This window comes from Platichthys flesus, chromosome 14 (assembly GCF_949316205.1).
Source record: "Platichthys flesus chromosome 14, fPlaFle2.1, whole genome shotgun sequence".
NCBI lineage: Eukaryota > Metazoa > Chordata > Actinopteri > Pleuronectiformes > Pleuronectidae > Platichthys > Platichthys flesus.
This window is the reverse complement of record NC_084958.1, coordinates 20,733,148-20,757,330: the sequence shown is the minus strand read 5'-3', so window position 1 is coordinate 20,757,330 and position 24,183 is coordinate 20,733,148. Positions and strand designations below refer to the sequence as shown.

Genomic DNA, 24,183 nt, shown 5'->3' with positions numbered 1-24,183 from the left:
TCTTATGAAATGCACTGGTCGGGTTTATTTGATACAACTTTATTGATGAACATGGCAACATGTTAAAGTCAGAACAGTTCACTAATAAAACAAACCAATAGAATATACACAGCACATGAAACCTCTTTACCTCTAAGGCATGCTCCTTGTTTAGTCTTCTACACCCACTCCAACTGTGTGTTGAAACACTGAGTATCTGACATGTACAGAGTGAAAAGCCTCAAACACATTATGTGACCTTTTAAAACTAGAGAAACCCCAAATGTTACTCCCAGTAGAAACAGTGCATATGTTATAGAAAATGTGTTAAGTTCCTGTCCTCGTCCAACTCTCTAACCCACATTCCTGTTCGCTAAGTGTGACTAAATGCAAGTAATCAAGCAGTAAACCAACAGACAGCTCTAAATACACTATGGCATGGTTTAAAGAGAGAAATCAAATCCGAGCAGGAAAACAGAAATCTGACCAACACTTTTGCAATCACAGAATTTTAAAATTTCAATGCGTTGCTGGGTTTATTGTTTTGTTCTTTTACCTTATCACCGGAGCTCTCGAACGGTCTACGTTCAGCAGTGGCACTGACTCAAAGGATTCCTCCTTTTTGAGTAGGGGGGGGGGAAGCAAACTACGACAGGGCCTGACTCTACGACCTAAGCCTGCAGCGTCCTCCAACACTGTGAGCGAGAAGTGAAGGCAGCAGCGTTTCAATAAGAGACTTTGCACTGCACGTTCAGGGCAGATTCACAACACGACAGGAGAATAGGATAAAAAAATGAAGGAGCATCATGTATTTCACCGTTCTGACAGCTCGGCACATGGCTAACGACTGGCAACAGGTTTGCATTGCATGCGGTTTGTTACACCAGGGTGAGAGATGACTACATCAATGTACAAATCGCTATCAGACTTACCGGGAATGCAAACATAAGGCTATCATCATATTAAGCACATACGATAATTACAAGATATTTCCTCAGGTAATCTACAAAAGAGCGTTTTACTGATTTGTTGAAAAGTCAAAACGTCATGTCACAATCATACAAGTCACGTCATGCATTTCATTCAGGAAGGCAGATCATCCTTACTTCAAAAAATATGGACTGTTCAGACTTTCAGAAATATCTTTACGGCTAAGCATGAATGCATTGGAGGCATGTTAACGACACAGGTAAGCATTTGTCTTTACATGTCATACTGGTCACTGAACAGAAACACTGGTTTCCTTAGGTTTCGCTTACCTGTGTTTTTGCGGCAGAACCTAAGGTGCAAGGTCAGGGACGACACTGCAAAGATCAGATATCGCACTGTTTGCCATCAGTGAACAATGCAGAGATTGTTTTAGACTTTTTAAAAAGATATAAATCAACAGCCTTTTTCAACAGCAGATTAAATGTCATCATATCGGAGCTACTGAGAAACACTTCCGCTACTCGCATCATTCCACATGCTCATATAGGACATTGAAGAAATCAGATGAGAAACCTAAGCATGCTACACTGGATATATGCAGTGGGACGATCAGCAATAAATGGCATTTTTGTAAAAAAACAGGAGTCTCGACTAGACAATGGCACTTGGCAGGTCAGAAATGTAAAAACCACATGACATCCTTAAAACAGTTCCACTGGCAGTGGATATAAACACCGACATTCTAGCCTCAGTTCAGAGAAATAATCCAACTTCCTACACAGAGACTAGAACACGCTACGACTGTGAAGAGTCAGAGACGTCATGTTAAAACGGTCACACAAGGCAAGTCTCAGAAACATGTGGTACGAGAATCAAACATCTACAAAGTCCTTAAGCCTCTCCGCGGAACATTTCATACTTACCCAAACACATGGAGGGGGGGGGATGGAAATATGTGACAAAAAAAGTACTACATCGCTTCAAGTTTTGTAAAGCATCAAAAATAGGCGTTTTTCTCTCAATAGTTCAAATCAGTTTGGTACTTACAGGAGAGGAGGGCTCAACTGATGGATGAAGACTGCTTAGCCACCCCCGACCCTACAACATCTACGTTCTTATACTGGGTAAACACTAACAGAATGGGCACAGCAAAAATACGTTTTCTTTTGCAATGTTTTTATATTAAAAAAACATTTTTTTATAAAAAGACAATTTATACATGTGAGTTAGATCACAACTGGAGAGAATGGGCAAGACAAACGTTTCAATGCATTTTCCATACAAGTTACCTGACTGTCCTGGAAAAAGAACAGCACAAGAATATATATATATTTATGTATATGTTTATAAGAACACTAAAAAAAATGCAGCATTTTCTTGCAACCACGTTTTCAGAGGAACATGTTAAGAAAAACACTTGCTTACCACTTTTCTAAACTCGCCTGTGGAGGAGGAGGAAGTGTCTATCAAGGCAAAATACAGAGCATACTACCTCAACAAGGTCAAACCAGGCAAAGACTTTTTAAAAACAAGAGTGCCACAGCAACGCAGGTAAATGCATGAGTTTACGATACACAGATGCCAGTCAACTTTCTAATGACAAAACAGGAAGTGGATAATTAAAAATAGTCAATCTACAAGAGGACGTTTGTTGGTCTGAACCGCTCGGGATCACTGCACGCACATAATGTATCTAAGAGCCTTATGGACAGTTGGAGAGAGACAGGACAGCACAACTTGGAGTCGACCATTTTGAACAATGAAACCCACACTAGGCCTGCGTTTAAACTTCAACCCTCCCCCCCTTCCCCCTCAGGTAAAAACAACTTACAGAAATTGACGCAACCCACCCGTCTGGTTCTGTAACCACCCCAACTTACCAACACAGGAGGTTTCAGTTTGTTTTATTGCAAAAACACAACAGGCAATAGCATTTTTAAAACTGAGATGATTTACAAGGTAATGTCAACAGTTCAATAAACAGGAGTTCTAACCACATTTAATGTAGATACAGGACTGGAATGACCATATGTATAATTAACTCACTAAAAACAAAGCATTTACAAGAAGAAAAAATAAACAAAAACAAAAGAGGACAAGTCCGCCGGGAAATCTGCCATCTCTGTGAAACACTTTGAAACCAAGGAAATTTAAGATCCTCATCAAGGCGTCTGCATCCAAACATTTAACAAAGGATTTTGTTTCGACAATGTAGCATTTACTTTATGTCCGCTTCACATTACTGGCCCTGTGCAGAAGAAATACATAGAAGATACGTTGCATGTTAACAGCGGAAAGTGGACTCAGCTTCCGTAAATCAAATAGTTATAAAACCTGTTTAGGAAGGAAGTTGTGTGTTGGTTAAGTTTGTGTACGTGCTGCAGCCACCGGATTCCCTGTGAGGACCTTGGGGAGGAAGGAGGTTACGGCACCAAACTACTGAGTAAACATGAATGTGGAGGGCAGATTCTTATCGGGGGTGTACCTGAGGGGCTTGTGGTGCTGCACCCATCGCCTGAGGGCTGTTGGTACCATAGTATGCAGCCTGCTGCCGGTAGTACTCCGCCCAGGCAGCGCTGTAGTCAGGCTGGCCTCCGGGCTGGGTGGCTGCCGCTGCTGCAGTGGCCTGAGGGGCCGCTTGACCTGGAGGGCCAAAGACGAGAAAACATGTGAATGAAGTAATATATTGTTTATTTTACTTCCGTACTACAGACTGGGGTGTAGCTACGAGCTCAAGGGTGAAAGTCCAGAGCAGACCAGTTGAACCAGTACTAGAGGCCAATTCATGCTTCTGCGTCAGGGCTACACATTCATAGTTGCGTGTAGGTGTGTGTTGCGCTGCCATTACACTTCGAAACACTAGGGGCAGTAGAGTTCCTACGCTGGCATTGAGTGTGATCTGTTTCTTTGATTTACAAAATCGTAATTTCTTACTTCACAACAACGGCGAGTGTTACCAAGCACATCGTGTGGGAGATAAATCTCTTTTAACTGAACTGAAGTGGCCAGTCTGCCAGACAAGCAACGATACCAAGGGGATCATTTACAGCTCTTGCTTTCCTGGTCGCCTCCATGCATGGTTAGAGATTTTGTGGAGGTGCACATCAGGGTACGTTGTTGGGCTCTGCATAGGGTACACGTCTATGAATAGGCTAGGTGTAGCTTTGACGCAGCAGCAAATTGTGTTACTTTATACATGTTCTCAGATCACACGATTTCTTTATGTCTGAATACTAACTATTCTTATATTGCAGTGCGAAAAACTTTAAGTTTGATGAGCAGCTGTTGAATAAGACCCTAACGAAAGCCTCACATCTTTGAGGGCAGAGTTGGCCTTATTAATTGACTGGAAACGGTTTAGTCTAGTATTTTACCAGTTTATTGATAGTCATTTTTCAAACTGGTTAAGGTTATGTTCTCATGTTCCCAGAGGACAACCTGTAAGAAGGGGAACGAACCCAACACCGACATCTCACGCGGGTGAGTCAGATACCTTCTTTGCTTTTTCTAGGGCGGCTGGGAAAGCAGCAACTCCACTACAGAGAGCAGCTGGAGTAACGCAGCCGCCCACATTAACATGAACCTTCCAGGCAGACTAATTAGCTCAGCAGATATGGAACTGATGACATTTTTAAACTATTGAATTCTCTGGTCAATATGTGAAATGACTCCACACAGGGATGACAGACAATGGATGAATGGATCGATAACAGATTACAGGTCTACAATCACGGGCAGCGGCCTCTAGACACTCCTGCAATATTCATGTAAAATGTATTATCTGATGTTACTGCAGGCCAGAAAAAGTATTAATTAAGTTAACATATTCACAATATTGTAGAGTTTGACCGTACCTTGACCTCAGCTACTAGAGTCAGTTTAATCCAGACTCTTCACATTAAAACTCTTAAGGAAATACGATCACATTACGAACGTTTATTTTTTTTATTTGACTAATTCAAGTCTAATCAGTCTTTACACGAGGATCACATTTAATTCTTTAATCATTTGCTACACGTATTGCAAACTGATTTGGGTTCATTTTTCCTTTATAAAAAAACATTCCAGCATGACAGTGATAAAAATTCTAATTGCATTAGAAAATAAAAGTATTGTGTGCAGTCACTGCAATCAAATGCAGTAATAAGAGTTGAGAAGTCCAATAAAAATTCAGCCACGAGGGGGGGAATACTAAATCAATGAGGTGTGATCCCTAAGAGGAGTATTCACCTTGCTTCTTGTAATATTCCTCCCAGGCTTTCGTGTAGTCCTGAGGTTGTTGACTCTGCTGACCTGCAAAGAGAAGTGAGGAATGTGTTATAGTAAAATGGTACTATAGTAAAAATAACCTACAAATCAAACATTTAAATCTACACACAGTCAGTAGCAGTAAGAGTCATGCAACATTAGAATAGTTTGCCATCAGTGTGGACAAAGCCCTATGATTGACTAGAGAGTAAGCTACTCTAAGCTCATAAGAAGGTTCTGTGTCGACAGCTCAGTCCTGGAGATAAACAAAGTGTTGCAGTCTAAACAGCACAGGCACCAAATGTCAAACCAGGTGGAGACACTGAAAACTCTCCACAGCAGGCCAGCGATAATGACAAATCCCCAGACCTGAAAAAGAAGCTGACGGAAGGCCCCGTGGCTGTTTAGACTGTCTTGTGTCAGTAGGTGTACACTGAAACTACGATCATATACCGGTTTTCTTGTAATATTCCTCCCAGGCCTTGGAGTAATCTGCCTGTCCACTCTGACCTGCAGCCTGTGGGTCACCTGTTAAAAAAAACCGTACTTGTAATTCAGTCAATCACTCGCAGTGGTTTGTCCTCCACCTGTCTGGGTCGGGCTTTCAGTCTAGAGATGGTGGAGAAAACTTTCCTGTCCCTTGCGTAATATAAAAAAAAGGTCCTCTGCAAAAGCAAAGTCATGGTGAAACCAAACCAGCAGTCTCCTGCTAGAGGCACCGGGCAGACACTACTGAAGTAAAGCTAATAGACTACACTGATCTACCCTCGTCTGTAAGATTCTGCTTCCTCTAGAAGCACCGACGATCGTCAAACTGTGGAAGAAATGTATTACCTTGGCCATTGCTTTGAGCCGTGCCGGGAGCGCCACTTGTTGGGGTCATGGGCGTCTGTGGCTGTTGTCCGTACTGAGCGTAGTAGGCTGCCCACGCTGCTGCATTGGCATCAGCTGCTGCCTTATCTGGACCAGAAACGTCTGGTTACAACAAATGGGACCAAACATTGAGTTCCAACTGTACAAAACATAAACCATCACCAGGGTCTCTACAGTTTCCTCTTTAGGAAAGAATTTCTTGATGTTAAGTCTTAATAAATTCATGTGCTGATGACAGCAAACTAAAAATCAGACTAAACTCAATAAATCAACTACGAGCAGGTACTCACTTGGATCAGGTTGTCCCTGCTGCCAGTGTGGGTAGCCATTGCCCCATCCCTGAGGCTGGTAAGGTGCGGGTGGACCACTGATGAAAAATGAATAATTATACATTTAGCACATGCTTCAAATCCCTCGATATAGTCATCACAGAACATTTAAAAAGATGAAAATCAAATACGGAGGTTAAATGTACTTACTGTGGCCCTGGAGGTCCCTGGTTATATGGTCCAGGGTTGTATGGACCCATGGGAGCCCCGGGAGGTCCAGGTGGCCCAGGAGGACCATGTGGGCCTGGGCCTCCATGTGGACCTGGGGGACCATGTGGGCCACCCATTGGTGTGACTGGTCCCTGAAAACACAAAGTAATTTAATAACAAATACTAGTCAAATGTCACTACAAGAGTTTTCAAATACACCCAGGAACTCACTCCGATTTTCTCCTCCACCAGCTGCCTGGCGTAGTCGATCTGTTGTGGCGAGCCTCTGACTGTGAACATTTTGATGTTGGGATCAGCGTTGGGTGGAGGATTCCTCTGTAGCTCGATCCTGGCTCCGGACTGTTGGCTGATGCCTTTGATTGTCTCACCACCTTGAAGAATTAAGGTATAACAAATTACAACAGTGAAATGCCATGATCCTTGAAAGTGTTTCCCTAACTTTCTTTCCAAGAAGAGCTTTTAAAAGATTGTAGTGAGCCTGAAATACTATAACATGCGCCCCAGTCAAGAACACGTGCAGTTAACACTTAATCCCCTGATCCTATTGTCTAATAGCACTAGTGATTGAGATTGTGTAAATAGTTTGTGTGTTCAGGTCTCAGAACTTGTGGTTGGTTTTTACATCAGCTTCTCAGCGTGGTGCATGAGTTGTCATCATTGACCATCAACAAAACTGCATTGAAATAGACCTTTGCTTAAGGTTAGGGTTGTTTATCTGATCTTTTTGACAAAGCTCACCTACTGATCTGGTATAAAAAAATAAACCATAGGCCTGTGCAATTGTTTAGTCCTAATATGTAAGAACGTTGCGTCCATTCTTGACCAACCATATCTTTGAAGAGGATGCATCTAGGGCCTTTTTACGAGGAGCTGTATAATGGCTGCTTGCATAATGCATTTTGAGTAGAGCATTAAGCTTACCTTTTCCAATGATGAGGCCGGTCTTCATTGTTGGGACTGTGAAGGTAAACTCCTGTAGGCCACCAGGGGGCCCCATGTTCCAGTTGCCCTGCCCACGGCCACGCCCTCTACCGCCGCCGCCCCCACCACCACCACCACCATGACCTGGGGGTCCTCCAGCCTGGACACTCCTCAGTAGGTCAGATATGATCTCTGCCGCGTGTTGAGCCTGGTCAGGGGGACCCATGATCTGTGCTATTCTGTCTGGTGTGCTGCCGTCATCTGAGGAGGAAAACATACTGATTAGAGCCTATCCAGATCAGATTCTCATACTGGTGTCAGGGGGAAATGTGAATAGCTGTGTCTAAATTCTTTGTATTGTTTCAGGTCTCAGATCTTGTGGTTGGGGTTTACATCAGTTGTTCAGCGTGGTGCATGATTTTTCATCATTGACCTTTTTAACTGCCTTTATTCAGTAGCTTGTTCTCAGATCTATAAGTTAACACTCACCTGGTTTAAACTGAATCCGGACGCCCGTGTCATTCTGTATCTTCTTGATCATCTCTCCGTTTCTGCCAATGACGATACCCACCGCAAACCGGGGGACGGGGACCTAGATGATGACAAAACCAAACATAAGATGTTGCGGAAAAACCATGCCCAAGATTACAAAAAGAAGTAACTTATTACAAACACTCACATCCAAGCTATCTCCTCCTCCATTACTGCTGCCGCCGCCGCCTCCTCCACCGCCACCTCCTCCAATTCTCGAACCATACTCGCCCCTCTGCTCCCTGAAGCCCTGGTCTCGGATCAGTTCCATGACCATCTCTTTGGCTTGCTGAGGGGAAACAGAATCATGACATTACATCACCACTCGGTCTTTCACAATAAGTGATTGAGATTAATGTCTAAATAGTTTGTGTTCAGGTCTCAGAACTTAGTGGTTGGTTTATACATCAGCTTCTCAGCGTGGTGCATGAGTTTTCATCATTGACCATCAACCTAACTGCATCGAAAGGCCTGTGTAATTGTGTAGCCCCAATGTTTCAGGAAACAACTGTGAGTTAATGTAAGCATGACGCCAACTCCTCCAGCTCCAGGTATATTAAGTAAGTTAACAAAGATGTTTTTAACCCAGAAGGAATTACACAAATGTCCAATCACCCTGTGTTCAATGTCTGTAGCCACTTATCCAGATCTTAATGGGTTGTGCAAGAACATTGTGTTGCGTGTGTTTATTTAACAAGTGCTGTGAATGCAACAGGCTAGCGGACAATGACCTACCTGAACTTTAAAGGGCTCTCCTGAAATTCGAAGTGGCTTATCTGCGCCTGTGTTTTGTGGCCCATCTTGGATCATGACCATCTTCACCCCGGCTCGTTCCTGTAGGTCAAGAGAAACATCATATATTCAGTTATTGGGTCTCCAATTGACACTACTCCCAAAGCCTTTGGTTCATATTTTCACTTCTGATCACAGGCCGAACACTCACCTGAAGGCTTTTGATGGTTTCTCCACCCTTTCCAATGACAAGTCCGGCTTTAGAGGCAGGGACCATGATCTCCTGAACAGTCATTCCCGGACCGTCGTTGTGATGGAACGCTGGAGCTGGACGTCCCTTCTCGACAATCTCTGTTAGAAGTCTCTTTGCACCCCTGATGGTAGAAAAATTACCATGATTCATTTTCTGGAACTCTTCAAAAGGAACCAATTGAGCCTGTGATTGAAATTTTACACCAAGATTTGCCCACAAGTGTTGGTTACTCACTGGATTGCTTCTGGTGGTCCCGTTAACGTCACCGACCTGTCTGGCATACCACCGCTGTCTATAACACATAGGAGGAAACGTTTATACAAACCATTCATAAAGGACTGTATCTGATATCCCTGTATCAGCAAAAATACCAGACCTACCAGGGGCAATCTGTATTTTACAGCCAGATTCCTGCTGCAGACGTGATATTTGTTCGCCCCCTCTTCCAATGACTAGACAAGAGGGGTGGGAGTGTTAAAACGCAATCCAAGCGATAAATTAATTGTGCTTATTTTTTAAACTATTTAAATGACAAACTTACTGAAGCCGACCATTCCATCTGGGACCTTGAACTCTTCTGACAATGATCTAATAATGAAAAGTGCCAAGATTAATAATGAACACAAATATATGCAAAGTCTAGATGGTAAACATTTGAATTCAACCTGTGTCGCTTACCTTGGGGCACCACCCATTCCTCCCATTCCTGAAAAGGCTGCAAAAAAAACGATACAAACATTAGCAGTAAAACACATTATGGGTGTAAGTCATCCACCAATTAATGACAATTAGTTTGAGTGGAGAATTATCAAGAATTATAGTGATGTGATGAGCCATCACTACCACCATGGCATCATTGCTTCACTTACCATCACTTGTAGCCACTTTCTTCGTCTCTGGCTGGTCTGTGACAACACGACACAATAACCAGAATAAGTATCTGTTATTAAAACCCTCTAATCACACTACTATCAGGGTTTGAAAAAGGCCACCAGTTTATTCAGTACATTTACTTAAGTTGTAGAAACACAGCCAAGTTTCCATCAATGTGGATCCTTCAACTTTTACAGTTTCTATAATTATATGAAAGATCTATGGGGCAATTAGACACTACAGTGGCAGAGTTATTTACTTAAACAATTACTAGTGATTGTGTAAATAGTTTGTGTGTTCAGGTCTCAGAACTTGTGGTTGGTTTTTACATCAGCTTCTCAGCGTGGTGCATGAGTTTTCATCATTGACCATCCACATTTTAAATGCATTGAAATTAGGACCTTTGTTATAGGTCATGGTTGTTTCCCTGATCTTTGACAAACGTACCAATATGGTCTAAAAACAAACCATAGGCCTGTGTACTTATTGAGCCCCATTACTTAAGGAACCGCTTCCATTCAGACAAATTTCTCTGTGAATGGAGCGTTACTAGGGCCTTTTTACGAGGAGCTGTATAATGGCTGCTTGCATAATGCATTTTGAGAAGAGCGAGCATGAATTAGCCTTTGAATAGCCCAGTGAAACCTGCAGGAGTTTCGATAGACAAATGTCCCATGTTCTGCTGTTAAGGAAACAAGTTAAAAAGAGAACATGTTCTTTCTGTTCTCTTACATATTTACTGTGGACAAAAATTAGATCTGACACAGGTTAGCTAAATACGAGTCAGATGCAGTTCGTTCACCAATGTTTTCCTGGTATCACTCAGAGAAATCCCTAAAGAAATGGTAGGGATCTTTCCAGGACACAGCAGCTGCTACATGTGCTTTTTTCTTGCCAAAACCTGATGTGCTGTGAAAAACAACCCGTGATTGGCCAAAATAATGAGATGTGTGGATGCATGTTTTAAAATGGCTGATAGTTTTAGACCAGTAACCCCCCACCACCACAGTGTCTTGGCCCCAGAGAAACCATCATGAAATCGTGCCTTACCACTTCCAACGTGTACCTAAACCCTGGAAGTGATAAGCCACGTTTGTGTGCTCACTATCTCTCGATGTTTGTGCACCAATATCTCAAATACCTAGATTCCACAAATCACACATTGATTAGAAAAAAGCTGTGAAAACAACCACATGCTATCATCTACACAAAGCATCCAACATCGACCACAGGAGAACAAACTGCTTCAACGTGGTTAGTAGTGATGTTAGATAACTACTTGGCAAAACCACTTTGATATTTACACAGTTTTATCTCTAGATTAAGAACATTATCTACACGAGTATAATGAAGTAGCTGCTAAATCACACACGGGCAGGCACACCATCATCTATTAAGACTTTCATTGAATCGATTTGAGCCACTGACCGATATTCAGGTTAGGCATGGGAAAATACCCACCAGCGTCCTCCAGGGGCCTTTTCTGGCCTCCGTAGCCGAACTCATTTGATGGTGGAGCCGCGACGCCATCGCCTCCGATCTTCGCTGCAATCTGAAAAAGGGGAAAAGGACATAGAACGACCATTTAGTTCTCCTGTGTTTTTCTTTGTCTCGTGGCTCTGAAGTAACACGATGCGTGCGGCCTCCATCGCTGCCCGGAAGCCTCCACTAACGAAAGTGGAGCATTTAACTTCGATTAACGGGTGATATTGTTATAAATAAACGGTTACGATCGTGTAATCCACTTGTTTTCTTGTAATTATCAATTTCAGCCCGAGTTCTAGGCTGAAATGGCTCCCCCCCCCCGTTCGCAATGTGGCGTAACGTGAGTCGTCGGTTTAGCATTAGCTTAGCATCGCCTGGCCCGACCCCGTGCGCGACAGCAGAAAAACACAAAAAAACGTCACAGGAATTATCAACATTGGTATAAATCAAGTATGAAATGATCTTACGGGTCTTCCTACCTGTCGTGCTCGCTGCAGAGCATCTTTAAAAGCGTCGTTCATCCCGCCACCGGAGTTAGAGGACGGGGGAGCCACGTTGCTGTAGTCAGCCATGTCTTCTTCTGCTGCTCGGCTCGAGAAGATGGCGGTTTTCATCCCCGGGAGGTGGAAGCAACTCTCGTGGTCGCGTGGCAAGTCTCGCGAGAGCGGCTGTTTAACGCCTCCGGATCAAATTGCATTGAACAGAATTATACTTTTTTTTTGTGGTGAACTTTGTTTATCGATGAATCATAGTAATATGAACAAAATATAAAAATAACAAAAATTCCACCATAAAAGGTAGATAAAAACTGCAAAGTTTACCTTTAAGTGTAGTTTTCCTAAATAAATTAAATATTTGTCAAGTCTGAAACTTCTGTTTCAAACAGACTTTGAAGTTAAATTGATCTATAGTCCAGATTCATCAAGGTGCAGTGATTGTTAATCTGGGATTTTTATAGTATTATTCAGCTTTATTTTAATTTGAGATAAAGTATATGTAACATATACATATAGTATATATATAGATAATAACTACAAATGAATGAACTCATATCTAGATTTTTCTGCTGATCTTTCTTTTTTGTTGTTTTTCAGTGTTCAGACACATGTTATAACAATAAATGTTTCTTATTTAGAACTTAATTTCCTTTACATCTGGCTGCCCCTCCATAAATCTGTCTTTGGCTTGTTACATAGATAAAATGGCTAGAACTTACCTGCATCATTTTGTCTAAATGACAAAATTGGAATTACGCAAATGTGCACAGACCTGTTAGACCCACTCAAGTCAAAGTCAAAACAAAGAAACTCAGGACACAACTGACTTTGTTAAATGAAACAAGATGTCTGACCCCTGCTATGATATAAAATGTTATATTTTATTATACAGCTTGCACTTTCACACATGTCCTCATTTACACAGTTCAGTCTTAAATGGACACTGACTACACTTTATTATATCACAGTCACATTGTAAATTTCAAGTCAACAATGCGTCAGCTCTCAGTGAGGTTTATGGTTCTTCAAATACTTCACCACGTGTCATAGTCTTAATCAGAGGGAAATACCTTAACCTGAGTCACAAAGCTGCAGAGGCATTAAAGCTGTATCACATGATAATTCACATCTCAGAGATTTGACCTTGCAGGTTTTTCAGAATCCAGTAATTTTCACTCAGTTCACATTAACAACAGTCTATGTTCCTGATGACGTCCCTGAAACATGTTGTTTAAAATCAAAATCACAGCATGCAAAGAAAATATCATTTCTGCCAAGCCTCAGGACTCCATGGAGGAAAACACATTTTCAAACTTCCTAGTCAAAGTGTAGTTTATCAAGGCACATGGAACAGCCCTGACAAAGCTGGCTCCCATGCCGTTGTAATATCCTCTAAGTCCATGTCTTTCGTATATACCAATAAGTCCTCGTAAAATGCCGGAGGGTGGACTTGAGGCAGAGCTGAGAGCTGCAAAAAGAACAAATGATGATGAGGAAAACATGTTCTCAGATTGTGTAGAAAAGCTTTACCGTGTTAAACCGAATATGAATGTTACCCTGAGCTTGCTGCTGCGTGCGGATCACTGCCAGTGGGTAACTGGTCATTTGTCCAGCGGCAAAGGCCACGAAACTGAAGAAAAACAGTTTGGAGTCACTGTTGTAGGCTGGATCGCTCTTCGCCCAGTTCATAATCGACTGCAACACAAAGAAAATGTTTACAGCCACAATCTGTCAGATGAAATCGGGTTTTAATCTTTGAGTTTTTGGTTCTTTCTCACCTGGTGAACTGCACACTCCACACCTGCGTAGGGGATCATGCACAGGATGCTGGGTTTGAATCCCCTGTAAAACGAGGACAAACGCTCCTGTCTGTAGATGGAGCGGGTGCAGGCCACCACGCCATGGTAAGTTCCAATTTGCTGCAGGTTCAGTCTCACCTTCAACACCTGAAGGGGCAGATAGAAGGAGAGAGATTATTCAACCTCCACTGACACAATAAACCCAAATAAATAAACCAAAGCCTCATTAATGTGACCTACTGACATATAACCTTATAACCCAATATATAAATAAATGAAATAGGGGACAGGACAGAAATGTTAAAGCACTCAGACCTGCCACTGATCTCTGATACCTCTAAAGGGTAGAAGGCAGCATGGACAACCGCACCGGACACGCAGCCCAACCCGAAGCGCTGCTGCACCGTCAGAGTCTCCTGGGTTCGGTTTTGGGTGTAGACCTTCATCTGGACAGAGCAGAGAAGCTCTGAGCATCCACGTCCATCAGAAACAAGACACTGATTCCTCAATAATTCATACTGTCTGCTGCCGTAAGCCTGACCTGGGCGTAGATAAGACACTGGAGCGTGGACTGCGGCGTTCCTTTCAGCACGTTGACAGCGTTGCCCTGCCACATCGACCGCAGACCCCCTGCCCTCACCTCCTGGAAGCCTTGGGAGAAGGCCTTGGATCCATGAACCTGCGGAGTGCACAGGACACAGTCAGGCAATACAACTCAGATATATTCACAATAGTTTTAGGGGCGATATGGGTTCAAATGCTGCAAAGATAACAGGGTCTCACATGTAGAGTGAATACTTGGCCCATTCTCGGGTTAATGACAGGCTGTACACAGTGAGCTGTAAACTCAATGGTTTTATCGTATCAGTAAAAAGATAGATGATGAAAACAAGGCAGGTTAAGTTGATAACTTTCCATCCTTACACCCTGAGACAATAAAACAACCTTTCAACTCTAACAATGGATGATATATTACAAAAACACTTTCATTTCTGGCTTCATATTTGAGTTTGTAAAGTTGCCTATTCTGAGAGAACCCAGACAACAAATAGGAATATAACAGTTGATGTTTATTGCTTCACTGAAGACGCATAGATTACTTTATGCGATTGAAACTGACATCATTCAGTTTTATCTTTATATCAAATTGCATCTTATGCTCTTTTGTCATCAGATAAAACACATTGTGGGTGTGGTTGAAAGCTCTGAAGGTTAGTAAGTGGACTTATGCTCAAAGCAGCTGACCAAATGACGGCTATGAATAAGCACAATAAATGTTACTTCACCTTAAAATCGAAAAACCAACCTAAACACATTTGAGCTTCATGCAGAGTGCGAGAAGCTCTGCAACTCCACGTGTTGCTTAAGTGATGTTTAAAAAGAAAGTGAGAACTTTAGGATAAGATTATAGCTCATCACTAAATGAATCAGAGCCATGCACCTGTCCATAGAACTGACCTGAAGTTGGGTCTTGAGGCGGTCGATGGGCGCCGTCACAGTCCTGGACACAGCATCAGCGAGACCTGCTGCCAGGACGAACGTCCTCCAGGCACCGAAACCAGACGCCTCCTCAGGGAACTCAAGGGGCATCGCACGACTCTCCCCGACATCGAAAACCTGCAGACGCACAAATGAGGAATCACATTTACCATCTTTTTAATCATTGTGTTATGATACAATCTGTGCTAGTTTACAGACAAAAGGGCCACAGCTTGTCTTACCAGCTGGTGTTTCCATGAGGTCACCAGCTCCCCGATGCTGTCCACAGGGTTGAGGATGACGTGGTGCAGGAACTCGCCCCAGTCCACTGTCATGGAACTATCCTTATCCATCCTGCCATAGACACACACACGCACACACACACACACACACACACAAACAAACAAACAAACCCAGCAAATATTCACTTGAAGTAAATTATCTTCATTTGATAATGATCCTAGTGTCACTTTACTGAGGTCTATAGAGTAAATGTTGCCAGTGCTGTCTTTATTAATGATTAATGAGTGAAAGATTTGTCACTGTGCAGTAATAAGACATTCAATTTCAGACTGACAATAAAGGCCGGTGTTCCATCTTATCTTCCTCACTTCATTAATAAAGATATGTGGATTTTACAATGAGTCCTGAAGTCAGCGGTTACAGAATAAAGGTTAGGATTGAATACATACCTAAATATGGCAACCCAGACTTAATCAATTAATAAAATAATAAATTATTTATCACCCACAATGTAAGGATTCCTTATTTTAAAGTGACACCAGTGAAATGTAAAACGTGCATCACAGCAGTGTTGGGGACTCAGTTAGAACCCAATGGATTATTGTTGTAAGGCATTTGTTCACATGTAATTATGAGTCCATGAGGTATAGTTGGCAGAAAAATCTTACATTTGTATTATTTTTTTTGCATTCGGCTTTGAAATGACCACTCCTATCTCCTTAAACAAACAAATGACGTCCTCCTGGTCAATCACCCCTGATCAGAGAAGAAATGCACACAATTACAAACAGATAACTGTATGTACTGTATGTACTGTATGCACTTTACGACTGTATGATGGCACGCAACGTCTCTGGGAAGTGACACTGAACACTAGAGTGCAAAGACCAGAGCCCGAAGCTATGTTTAGTGTGGAGTCTGCAGTGTACTACAAACACTTCCTGGGTTAGCGTGGCTTTCTTTCTGGTTTGACCTTGATAACAGACAACATTTTTACATTTATAGCAATTTATAAAGAATATGCTCAGTTAGGACTATACATCTTCTACACCTGCAGCAGGGCACAAGCTATTCTAAACACGAGAACACAACTGTCGGTGTAATTATTCAAAAACAAACATACATATTTGTGTTTACTGTGTTTTTTTAACAAGCCCAGTAACAACATTCATGTTTTTAATGGTTCCTTGAGCAATATGATCATTTTCTCAGCGGCAGATATGACTACTCACCACACTTGTTCTTGTCAAGGTCATGAAAGTAAATTTTCCATTTCTTCTCTCTGTCCATCATGTAGCCAAGAAACTCTTTATAATCCAGGAGGCCATCTTTGTTCTTGTCATAAGAATCAATGATATTCTAGAAGGGAAATGAATGAATGAATAGAAAAACCCTGACCCAGATAAATACAGTAGGAAAATAAGATCATGAAAACATTACCTGTGCTTTTCCATCTGCCGAGTTGATCCCAAACTTGCTCATTTCTTTGTGCAGCTCTGTCACTGATATGAATCCATCTTTGTTTTGGTCCAGTTTGACAAATAGCCCACGGAACTGATCCATGGTTGGTTTAGAAAATGTTATTTTTTAAATATTCAGGTTGTAAACAAATGCATAAAGCAGAATGCAGCCTGTGATCCGCTGCAGGAGAGAGACGATGCATTGATCATCGGCAGAGCTTATTCACCTGCAGCTCTGCACGGACGCTGACTCATTGGCAGGAACCAGAGGCGATGCAGCGTTATGAGCTCTGATCATTGGCTCCGAGAGAAAACATCCACTCTCCCTGTGGGGCAGAAGGTGGCGCTGTTGCTGCAGGAGAAGCCCCCACAGCCTCATCATCAGTTTCTTGTCTAAATGGCCACTGAGCTATTTGTGGACCTGGTGACAGAGTTTCCAGAGACACACACGGGGTGGGAATCAATAGATCAAATAAAACAAATAAAGAGAAATGTATGTAATTCTACAACTGAGAGAGATGAAATAAACCTTCACTGTTTAGGTTTTGATGTGTTGAGCCAAGTGGACACATTAGGAATGTTCTGGATGACACACACATGCACACACACACACACATACACACATATACACAGAGAGAGAGAGAGAGAGAGAGAGAGAGAGAGAGAGAGAGAGAGAGAGAGAGATGAGAGAGAGAGAGCGAGCAACTTTACTCAAGAACAAAGGTATAGGGAAAGGACATATTACTATCATTATTAGTGAATGGTACAAGTACTATTGTTTTATACTGCATCTACAGTTATCCATATTGAGTTCTATATTTATTTTTCCTACCTGTATGTTTCATTGTTTCACTCATGTCATAATTAACACATAATAACAGGTCTAAACTCTCTCATGAAGCCTGCAGCATGTTTATCACATGTGACACTGGATCTCATCTCAAGTCAGGTATTTCACAAAAGGTGTGTGTCTAAATGACCTGTAGTGAACCTGTGTGTGTGTGTCTGTGTGTGTGTTTTCACCTCTCACCTGGATGATGTGCAGAGGAGCCAGGTTTTGTCAGGGACGCCCCCCCCCCCCCCCCCCGTTCGCTTCTAGAAACAGCCTCTGGATTCCAGAGCAAGTGTCGAGTTGGACTGCAGTAGCTGGAGCAAACCCGGAAACAGCTTTTCAAAATAAGACCAGGTCTTCGTCTGTCATGTCAAGTTCATAAAAGCATCAATAAAAACTTCTGGGGAGGAACAAAGGCAACCACACGTCTCTTACCTCAGATTTGTTTTATATGATTATGAATATTTAAAATGTTCTCTACTTTCCATGTTATGTGACACACGGACTGTATTTCTACAGATGCTGAATTGCATTATACACTTAATAAAGAACACTCCTACTCTCATTATATCTGAGTGTTTCTGTTATTTAATATGAATAATAATATTTCAAAAAAGATTTGTATTCTATGTGATATTATTTATTTATTCTTCAATAGCTTCGTTGTCATGGGATCAACTGACTCATCCAATGTTGAATTGTATTATTACCAGATATAAACAGAACACTTTTCATATCGAATAGATGTTATATTAATATTTCAAAATGTTTGCATTCAATGTGTTATATTATTTATTATTCATATTTTCTCCATCGCTACTATGTCATGTGACCCACTGATTCCAAACAATGCTGAATTGTATTATTACCGAGAAGTGGTTACCAGCTTTAGCCTAAATAATACATAGCCTGTGTGACAAATCCATTACAGCAGTTATTAGATTAAATTAAAACATCTCATTTCAACAGATAAACCAACATTTTCAATTTAAAAGTGACGATGAAAAGGATACCCTAATTTTTTTTATTTTGTACAATTGTAATCAAATCATATTCAAAGAAATAAAACAACTTTCAATGTGAACGACCTGCAGCTGCTTTATTCTCTCTCACCGGAAACACTCAGACTCGTGGTGTCACACTTGACTCTGGCTCTGAGGACGCAGGGAAGGAGCTGAGGTTATTTAAAGAGCCTCATCCAGTCATCCAGTGAAAAGCCACCGGCTCCTCAGCGTCGACTCTCCGCCTCTAGATGCTCCTCATCCCGCAGCGCGCGTCTGTCTGCGGCCGCTCGACGTGCGTCAGTCCGTGCTGAGGCCGATCTGTCACATCACCACCAGCCGTCGACCAGCTCCCCTCCACCGGCTTCTCTCTCAGGGACCACCTCGCTTATCGTTCTCATTCTTTTTTTTCTGGGATACGTGAGAAATGGGTAAAGACTACTACAAAACCCTGGGCATCTCTAAAGGAGCCACGGAGGAGGACGTTAAGAAAGCCTACAGAAAACAGGCGCTGAAATGGCACCCGGACAAAAACAAGTCTGCAGCCGCCGAGGAGAAATTCAAGGAGATCGCGGAGGCTTATGAAGTCCTGAGTGATCCGAAGAAGAGGGAGATTTATGACCAGTATGGAGAGGAAGGTAAATGTGCATGCTTTGGAATCACAGCCAATATATTCAGCCCGGTGTCAATGCACCGTTATTAAAGCTGGATGGTTGCATGTGGAGCTCAGCTGGTTTTTAATTCAAATCAGCAGGCCCAGAAAACAGCTTCCCAGTATCATCCTGTGATTCTATATCTGGAGCTATGTTAGAAAAAGAAAAAAGGTCCCATTATGAGGCTGCTTCAGTGGGAGAAACCAGTGTAATGAAGCCTTCTGTGCAGTGTGTGGCACCTACACTGTAGTTTCTGAGCAAGCCGGTTTCATTTGCAGTCCAGATGGTGCTGTGTGGGAAGCATGTTAGGAGGAAAGAAAGACAAGAAAAGAGCCCAGATCACCTCTACAGCCTTGATTCAGAATTAAAAGGAAACAGAAGGAACATTGTAAGTGTGTGAGGAATAAAAAGGTGTATTTTCAAAGTAAAGCGTGCAGGTATGCAAGAAGAAGCCCAGACGTGAACCTGGGAGTGTGTCACAGATGGCCTCCTTGAGGAGCTGAGCCCACTCGTGCCACGCAGCAAACACAGCATCGAAATGTGAAGTGTTTTGGGGAGAAATAAAAGATCTTAAACATTGACTCTGGACAAACTCATTGAGTTTTAATTTTTAAATAGGAGATTTTGAGACTTTGACCCCGAAACAGTTCCTGAATATCCTTTAAACAGCACCTTACTACAGTCACTGCTGTGATGCAGGTAGTTTTATCAAACTGGATTACAGTCCCCCGATATGGATTCTGATGTGTCATCTCAAAACAATGAGTCAACTGTAGGCCGGCTATAAATGTTTTCTTATGACCCCTCAAAAAAACAATGACAAATGTCCAAATATCTTATTTTGTCCGACTATGGGTTTGTCCGACTATGGGTTTCCTGATGTCAGGAAAAGCAACACATTCAAAGAAGTTAGAAGCATTTAATGTTTGATGTTTTGCTTCAAAGATTATTAAATCAATGGAGTGATTAGCAAATAGGTCTGTTGATGATTTCCCCAATTATTGCACTAATCATTAAGTCTCTAATAAACTGAGTTTAAAGCAGATTGGTTGTTTCATGGCTGATGCAGGAGCGACATGATGAAGTCAGTATTTGGCCTCGTATCCAGCAGATGGGATTGAGTATCTCTGTGGTCAAAGTAGGCGTCACTTATGACATCTAACTCTCACACAGTATTAGTGTCAGGATGACTGATGAATCACTTCCTTCTTCCACCAGGTCTTAAGGGAGGAAGTGGACCCACTGGAGATGGACCAGGCAACACTTTCACCTACACCTTCCACGGGGATCCTCACGCCACCTTCGCCACGTTCTTCGGCGGCTCAAACCCCTTCGAGATGTTCTTTGGGCGCAAAGCCAATGGGCGAGACGACGATGACATGGAGGTGGATGGGAACGACCCCTTTGGCTCCTTCACCAGCTTCAACCTGAACGGCTTCCCCCGGGACGGCCACATCGGGCAGCCGCGCCGGAAGCAGGACCCGGCCATCGTCCACGAGCTGAGGGTCTCCCTGGAGGAGGTCTTCCACGGCTGCACCAAGAGGATGAAAATCTCCCGCAAGAGGCTGAATCCAGACGGCAGGACCATGCGCAACGAGGACAAGATTCTCACAATCGAGATCAAGCGGGGCTGGAAAGAGGGGACCAAGATCACGTTCCCACGGGAGGGAGACGAGTCGTCAAACACCATTCCTGCCGACATTGTTTTCGTCATCAAGGACAAGCCACACCCTCACTTTAGGCGGGAAGGCTCCAACATCGTGTATCCTGTTCGCGTGAGCTTACGACAGGTGAGGCCCTTTCTCTTTGACGCCCACACAGACTGAGTGTAGAGGTATTAATAGAGTCCGATCAGAACGAGCTCACCTCTACTTGAGAGATGCTTTACAGCCCTGAACAGCCCGGTCACAACCCAGAAACTGTAAGTAGTCTGCCGGAGCAGTTGTTTTCCCTGGAAAGTACAGCCGCTCTCTGTCAGCATAGTACACAACTACACACACTTTGGATGTGTACTTATGTAATCTGGTTCATCAGCATTGAGAAATAGGAGCTCGATCACAGGGAGGACAGAGAGGCGGTGGCCGCCCACACAGATACACACGATACAAGATGTTCTTATATGGATCCTCTTACTGTCCTCAACACTCATCTCACTGCTCATCTCTGAATCTCTTGACTGCTGCAGCAAACAAACAGCAGCAGATCATCTCTGGCATATTGGCCAAGGATTGTATATAAGGTGACAGACAGAAGAAAATACAGAGGTATTTTGTATATATGTATTTTTACATATTTTACTGTTTCTGTTTAACTTAATGGGGTTGGGGGGGAACTGAATGCAGAAGAGCAAAGCCAAATAAAAGGTTAATAGTTGAAGTTGTTGTTGAAAGAAAGAATATTGAAGATTTCATCACATTTTCTAACGTTTAATAAGTTTAGTTAGTTAATTGGTGTATCAGTCAGGCTACACCATCTGTGCTTATAAGAATAAAGCCCAAATTTAATATTTCTATTTAAAATCATCATATATTTATCTTTTAAACTCGATAGTACCTCTGTTGTCCAAATTAACGAGCTGCTTGGTCTCAAGTGACAGTCGTTCACAGCTCATTCTGATTCTTTTACTAGTGAATGTGTACATTGTGATGCACACTGTATCGAGGGTGACTTCATGGGCTATTTGCAGTGGATCATGTGTGGCTGGCTCTTCTCTTGTTGATCCACCTGTTGTGTTTCTGTCCCTCCAGTCGCTGTGCGGATGCTCGGTTACCGTGTCAACAATAGACGGCAAGACGTGCAACATGAAGATCACAGACGTCGTGAAGCCCGGCTTGAGAAAGACTGTGGCCGGACAGGGCCTGCCCTTACCCAAAACCCCCGAGCAGAGAGGAGACCTGGTGGTGGAGTTTGACGTGAACTTTCCCGAAACGCTGCCCGGCAACGCCAAGGACGTCTTGAAACGACATTTACCTGCTTAGGACGAGGGACAGGGACCGAACGAGGGGAGACAACCGCATGACAGCACCCCCCCCCCCCCCTCGTTACCGAACAAACTCACAAGGACAGTTTGGACAGCTCACAGATGGACCTCCTACCAACTAATGAGCAGTTTCTATTTTTGAGCTGGTTGGTGTTTTTTTATAAATACCGTGCATGCTGCCGAGTCGATTCAGGCGACAGACTGACTGGTGATATCTGAAAGTACACATGTGACGTACACGTGGGTCTTTTCCACAATAACGTTACCTTCTCGTTTGATGGAAGTGTTTGGCTGTGAATGAGTCGACAGCTGCCAGACAGAAACCTGCAGTGCCAAACTGTACGTGTCCGTGCTCTCTTTGTAGATTTGATCCGTTTGGAGGCTATCTTTAGAATCTGTGTACAAGTCATTTAAGAGGAAAAAAGTGGTTGAGTGAACTTAAGAATCTTACATGTGAAGATGCTGAACTTGAATTTTAAAATAAATATTTCCACATGAACCTGATCTTGGGCTGTTCCAGTCATGGGGAGACACCCAGTGAATCCTATGATATAAACAGCGCTTTAACAATATCACTTTAAAACCACTAATGGTGCTTCGGCCTATTTATAGACATTCTGCATAGCAATATTACCCATAATGAATTCTCTATGGCATTGGCCTATTATCTGAATATTCAGAACTATATTATATTTTGAAGTTCAAATGTGAATATTTTGTTGTTGTAAAAAATATATGGTGAAATTTCCAAAGTTCAAAATTAAAAATATATCGAATGAAGTTACTAATAGAAAAGGTATGACTGTGTAAATATAGCTGTCTGGTCTCAGCTGCTGGATATCAGCTGCCAACGCAGAGACCTTAACGTTTTCCCACCAGGGGACGCCACATCCCTCATCATGACTCAGGGGGAGGGGGCTCTATAAAAGCAATATAACGGCTGGTGTATTATTAGATACCTGCAAAAAGCTCTTATTTTATCCATGTTTTTATTAACTACCACAAATAAGTATTGTGTTATTGAACCATAATCTTTTGTAAATGTTACCAGGGCCTCTGCTGGGGAACGATCTGTTCTTTCCTCTGACAAAGATTTGTGTCCTCCCTAAAATACTCACATCAGCTTGAGTAAATGATGAGTCACTGTTTTCCAGGGAGGGTGCAGAGTAAATACACCTGCTCCTGCTCAATGTGCATCTACCAGCCGGATGGAAATCTGCACTGTATGGAAATCACTGTATCTAATATAACCTATAGCAAACACCCGAATATATAAGGAAACCCAACTTATTTTCTTAAAAGAACTTCTAACAAGTACAAAGAGATTCTCCAAAGCTTGTTTTACAGAGGACAACAGATATGTAGTTGAAGTTTAAAGCCCACAATAGGTAGAATATTATGATTTTAATTAAAAAACTGGATTTAGATATGTTTGCTTCCATGTTGACTAAGAAGCAGTTTAAATTCACAATATTATCACATGAGGACATGTTTTCCTGATCATCATTGAGTTATAACAGTTTTGAATCCTGTCTCCAGACCTTCATCTTGAACTTTGACCAACTTTTGTTTCTTCACACCACATTTTCAGACTTTATCTTCTGTTCTTCAGTTTTTGTGAATATTTCAAATTCAATCATTTTTTCCCTCAAATTTTCTCTTCTCAATTCACTCGCTGACATTTATTTTCTTCTGCTTCGTCAACAATATAAAATAATGGGTCTATGATGTGTAAACTGATTGAAACAGTTTGGTTTGGACCTGCATCCTTTAAGGTTGTGTACATACATTTGCAAATGTTTTACTTAGGCGGAATTTGGGGATAATCACTGGAACATTTGCATGGTGTTATCATTCCTCTGGTTCATCTGTGCTCCTAACATGCTTTCAGTTTAAGTAACGGGGAACAACATC

The 24,183-nt window shown here is 42.3% G+C and overlaps 3 protein-coding genes across 14 annotated transcripts; 1 reads left to right on the top strand and 2 right to left on the bottom strand.

Annotated features, from left to right (window-relative positions):
- Positions 1–23: 23 nt before the first annotated feature.
- fubp1 (far upstream element (FUSE) binding protein 1) lies at positions 24–11,939 on the bottom strand. 12 transcript variants are annotated; one of them, XR_009924082.1, is made up of 21 exons: positions 11,805–11,939; positions 11,269–11,392; positions 9,837–9,872; positions 9,646–9,682; positions 9,509–9,555; positions 9,348–9,419; positions 9,202–9,259; positions 8,926–9,088; positions 8,718–8,816; positions 8,131–8,271; positions 7,941–8,043; positions 7,452–7,712; positions 6,741–6,901; positions 6,510–6,661; positions 6,321–6,397; positions 5,992–6,132; positions 5,611–5,685; positions 5,140–5,202; positions 3,395–3,552; positions 1,239–3,157; positions 24–674 (listed from the first exon to the last, which is right to left on the bottom strand). XR_009924082.1 is itself a non-coding variant. In XM_062403794.1 (20 exons), the coding sequence occupies exons 1-20, from the start codon at positions 11,937–11,939 to the stop codon at positions 3,149–3,151; spliced, it is 2,112 nt and encodes a 703-aa protein (XP_062259778.1). In that variant the 3' UTR covers positions 24–3,148. The 12 variants fall into 12 exon arrangements, 11 of the variants coding, with proteins under 11 accessions (XP_062259778.1, XP_062259779.1, XP_062259780.1 ...); XM_062403794.1 differs by having other exon boundaries at positions 24–3,157; XM_062403795.1 differs by having other exon boundaries at positions 24–3,157; positions 5,992–6,117.
- A 743-nt stretch (positions 11,940–12,682) lies between these two features.
- On the bottom strand, positions 12,683–17,022 carry slc25a24l (solute carrier family 25 member 24, like). Its single transcript, XM_062403830.1, has 10 exons — positions 16,784–17,022; positions 16,576–16,702; positions 16,012–16,099; positions 15,343–15,454; positions 15,080–15,238; positions 14,163–14,300; positions 13,957–14,067; positions 13,601–13,768; positions 13,379–13,517; positions 12,683–13,290 (listed from the first exon to the last, which is right to left on the bottom strand). The coding sequence occupies exons 1-10, from the start codon at positions 16,904–16,906 to the stop codon at positions 13,103–13,105; spliced, it is 1,353 nt and encodes a 450-aa protein (XP_062259814.1). The 5' UTR covers positions 16,907–17,022; the 3' UTR covers positions 12,683–13,102.
- Positions 17,023–18,712: 1,690 nt separating this feature from the next.
- Positions 18,713–22,773, top strand: dnajb4 (DnaJ heat shock protein family (Hsp40) member B4). Its single transcript, XM_062403844.1, has 3 exons — positions 18,713–19,274; positions 20,508–21,079; positions 22,037–22,773. The coding sequence occupies exons 1-3, from the start codon at positions 19,064–19,066 to the stop codon at positions 22,265–22,267; spliced, it is 1,014 nt and encodes a 337-aa protein (XP_062259828.1). The 5' UTR covers positions 18,713–19,063; the 3' UTR covers positions 22,268–22,773.
- The last annotated feature ends 1,410 nt before the right edge of the window (positions 22,774–24,183 follow it).

Coding starts and splice junctions, on each gene's coding strand:
- dnajb4 (XM_062403844.1), top strand. CDS start 19,064: ATGGGTAAAGACTACTACAAAACCCTGGGCATCTCTAAAGGAGCCACG. Junction 19,275..20,507: donor TGACCAGTATGGAGAGGAAG/GTAAATGTGCAT, acceptor TTCTTCCACCAG/GTCTTAAGGGAGGAAGTGGA. Junction 21,080..22,036: donor TTCGCGTGAGCTTACGACAG/GTGAGGCCCTTT, acceptor CTGTCCCTCCAG/TCGCTGTGCGGATGCTCGGT.
- slc25a24l (XM_062403830.1), bottom strand. CDS start 16,906: ATGGATCAGTTCCGTGGGCTATTTGTCAAACTGGACCAAAACAAAGAT. Junction 15,455..16,011: donor GCAAAAAAAATAATACAAAT/GTAAGATTTTTC, acceptor TGTCTATGGCAG/GATGGATAAGGATAGTTCCA. Junction 14,301..15,079: donor GCCTCAAGACCCAACTTCAG/GTCAGTTCTATG, acceptor TGCACTCCGCAG/GTTCATGGATCCAAGGCCTT.
- fubp1 (XM_062403794.1), bottom strand. CDS start 11,939: ATGAAAACCGCCATCTTCTCGAGCCGAGCAGCAGAAGAAGACATGGCT. Junction 9,683..9,836: donor GAAAGTGGCTACAAGTGATG/GTAAGTGAAGCA, acceptor TTTTTTTTGCAG/CCTTTTCAGGAATGGGAGGA. Junction 9,556..9,645: donor GGAATGGGTGGTGCCCCAAG/GTAAGCGACACA, acceptor TTTCATTATTAG/ATCATTGTCAGAAGAGTTCA.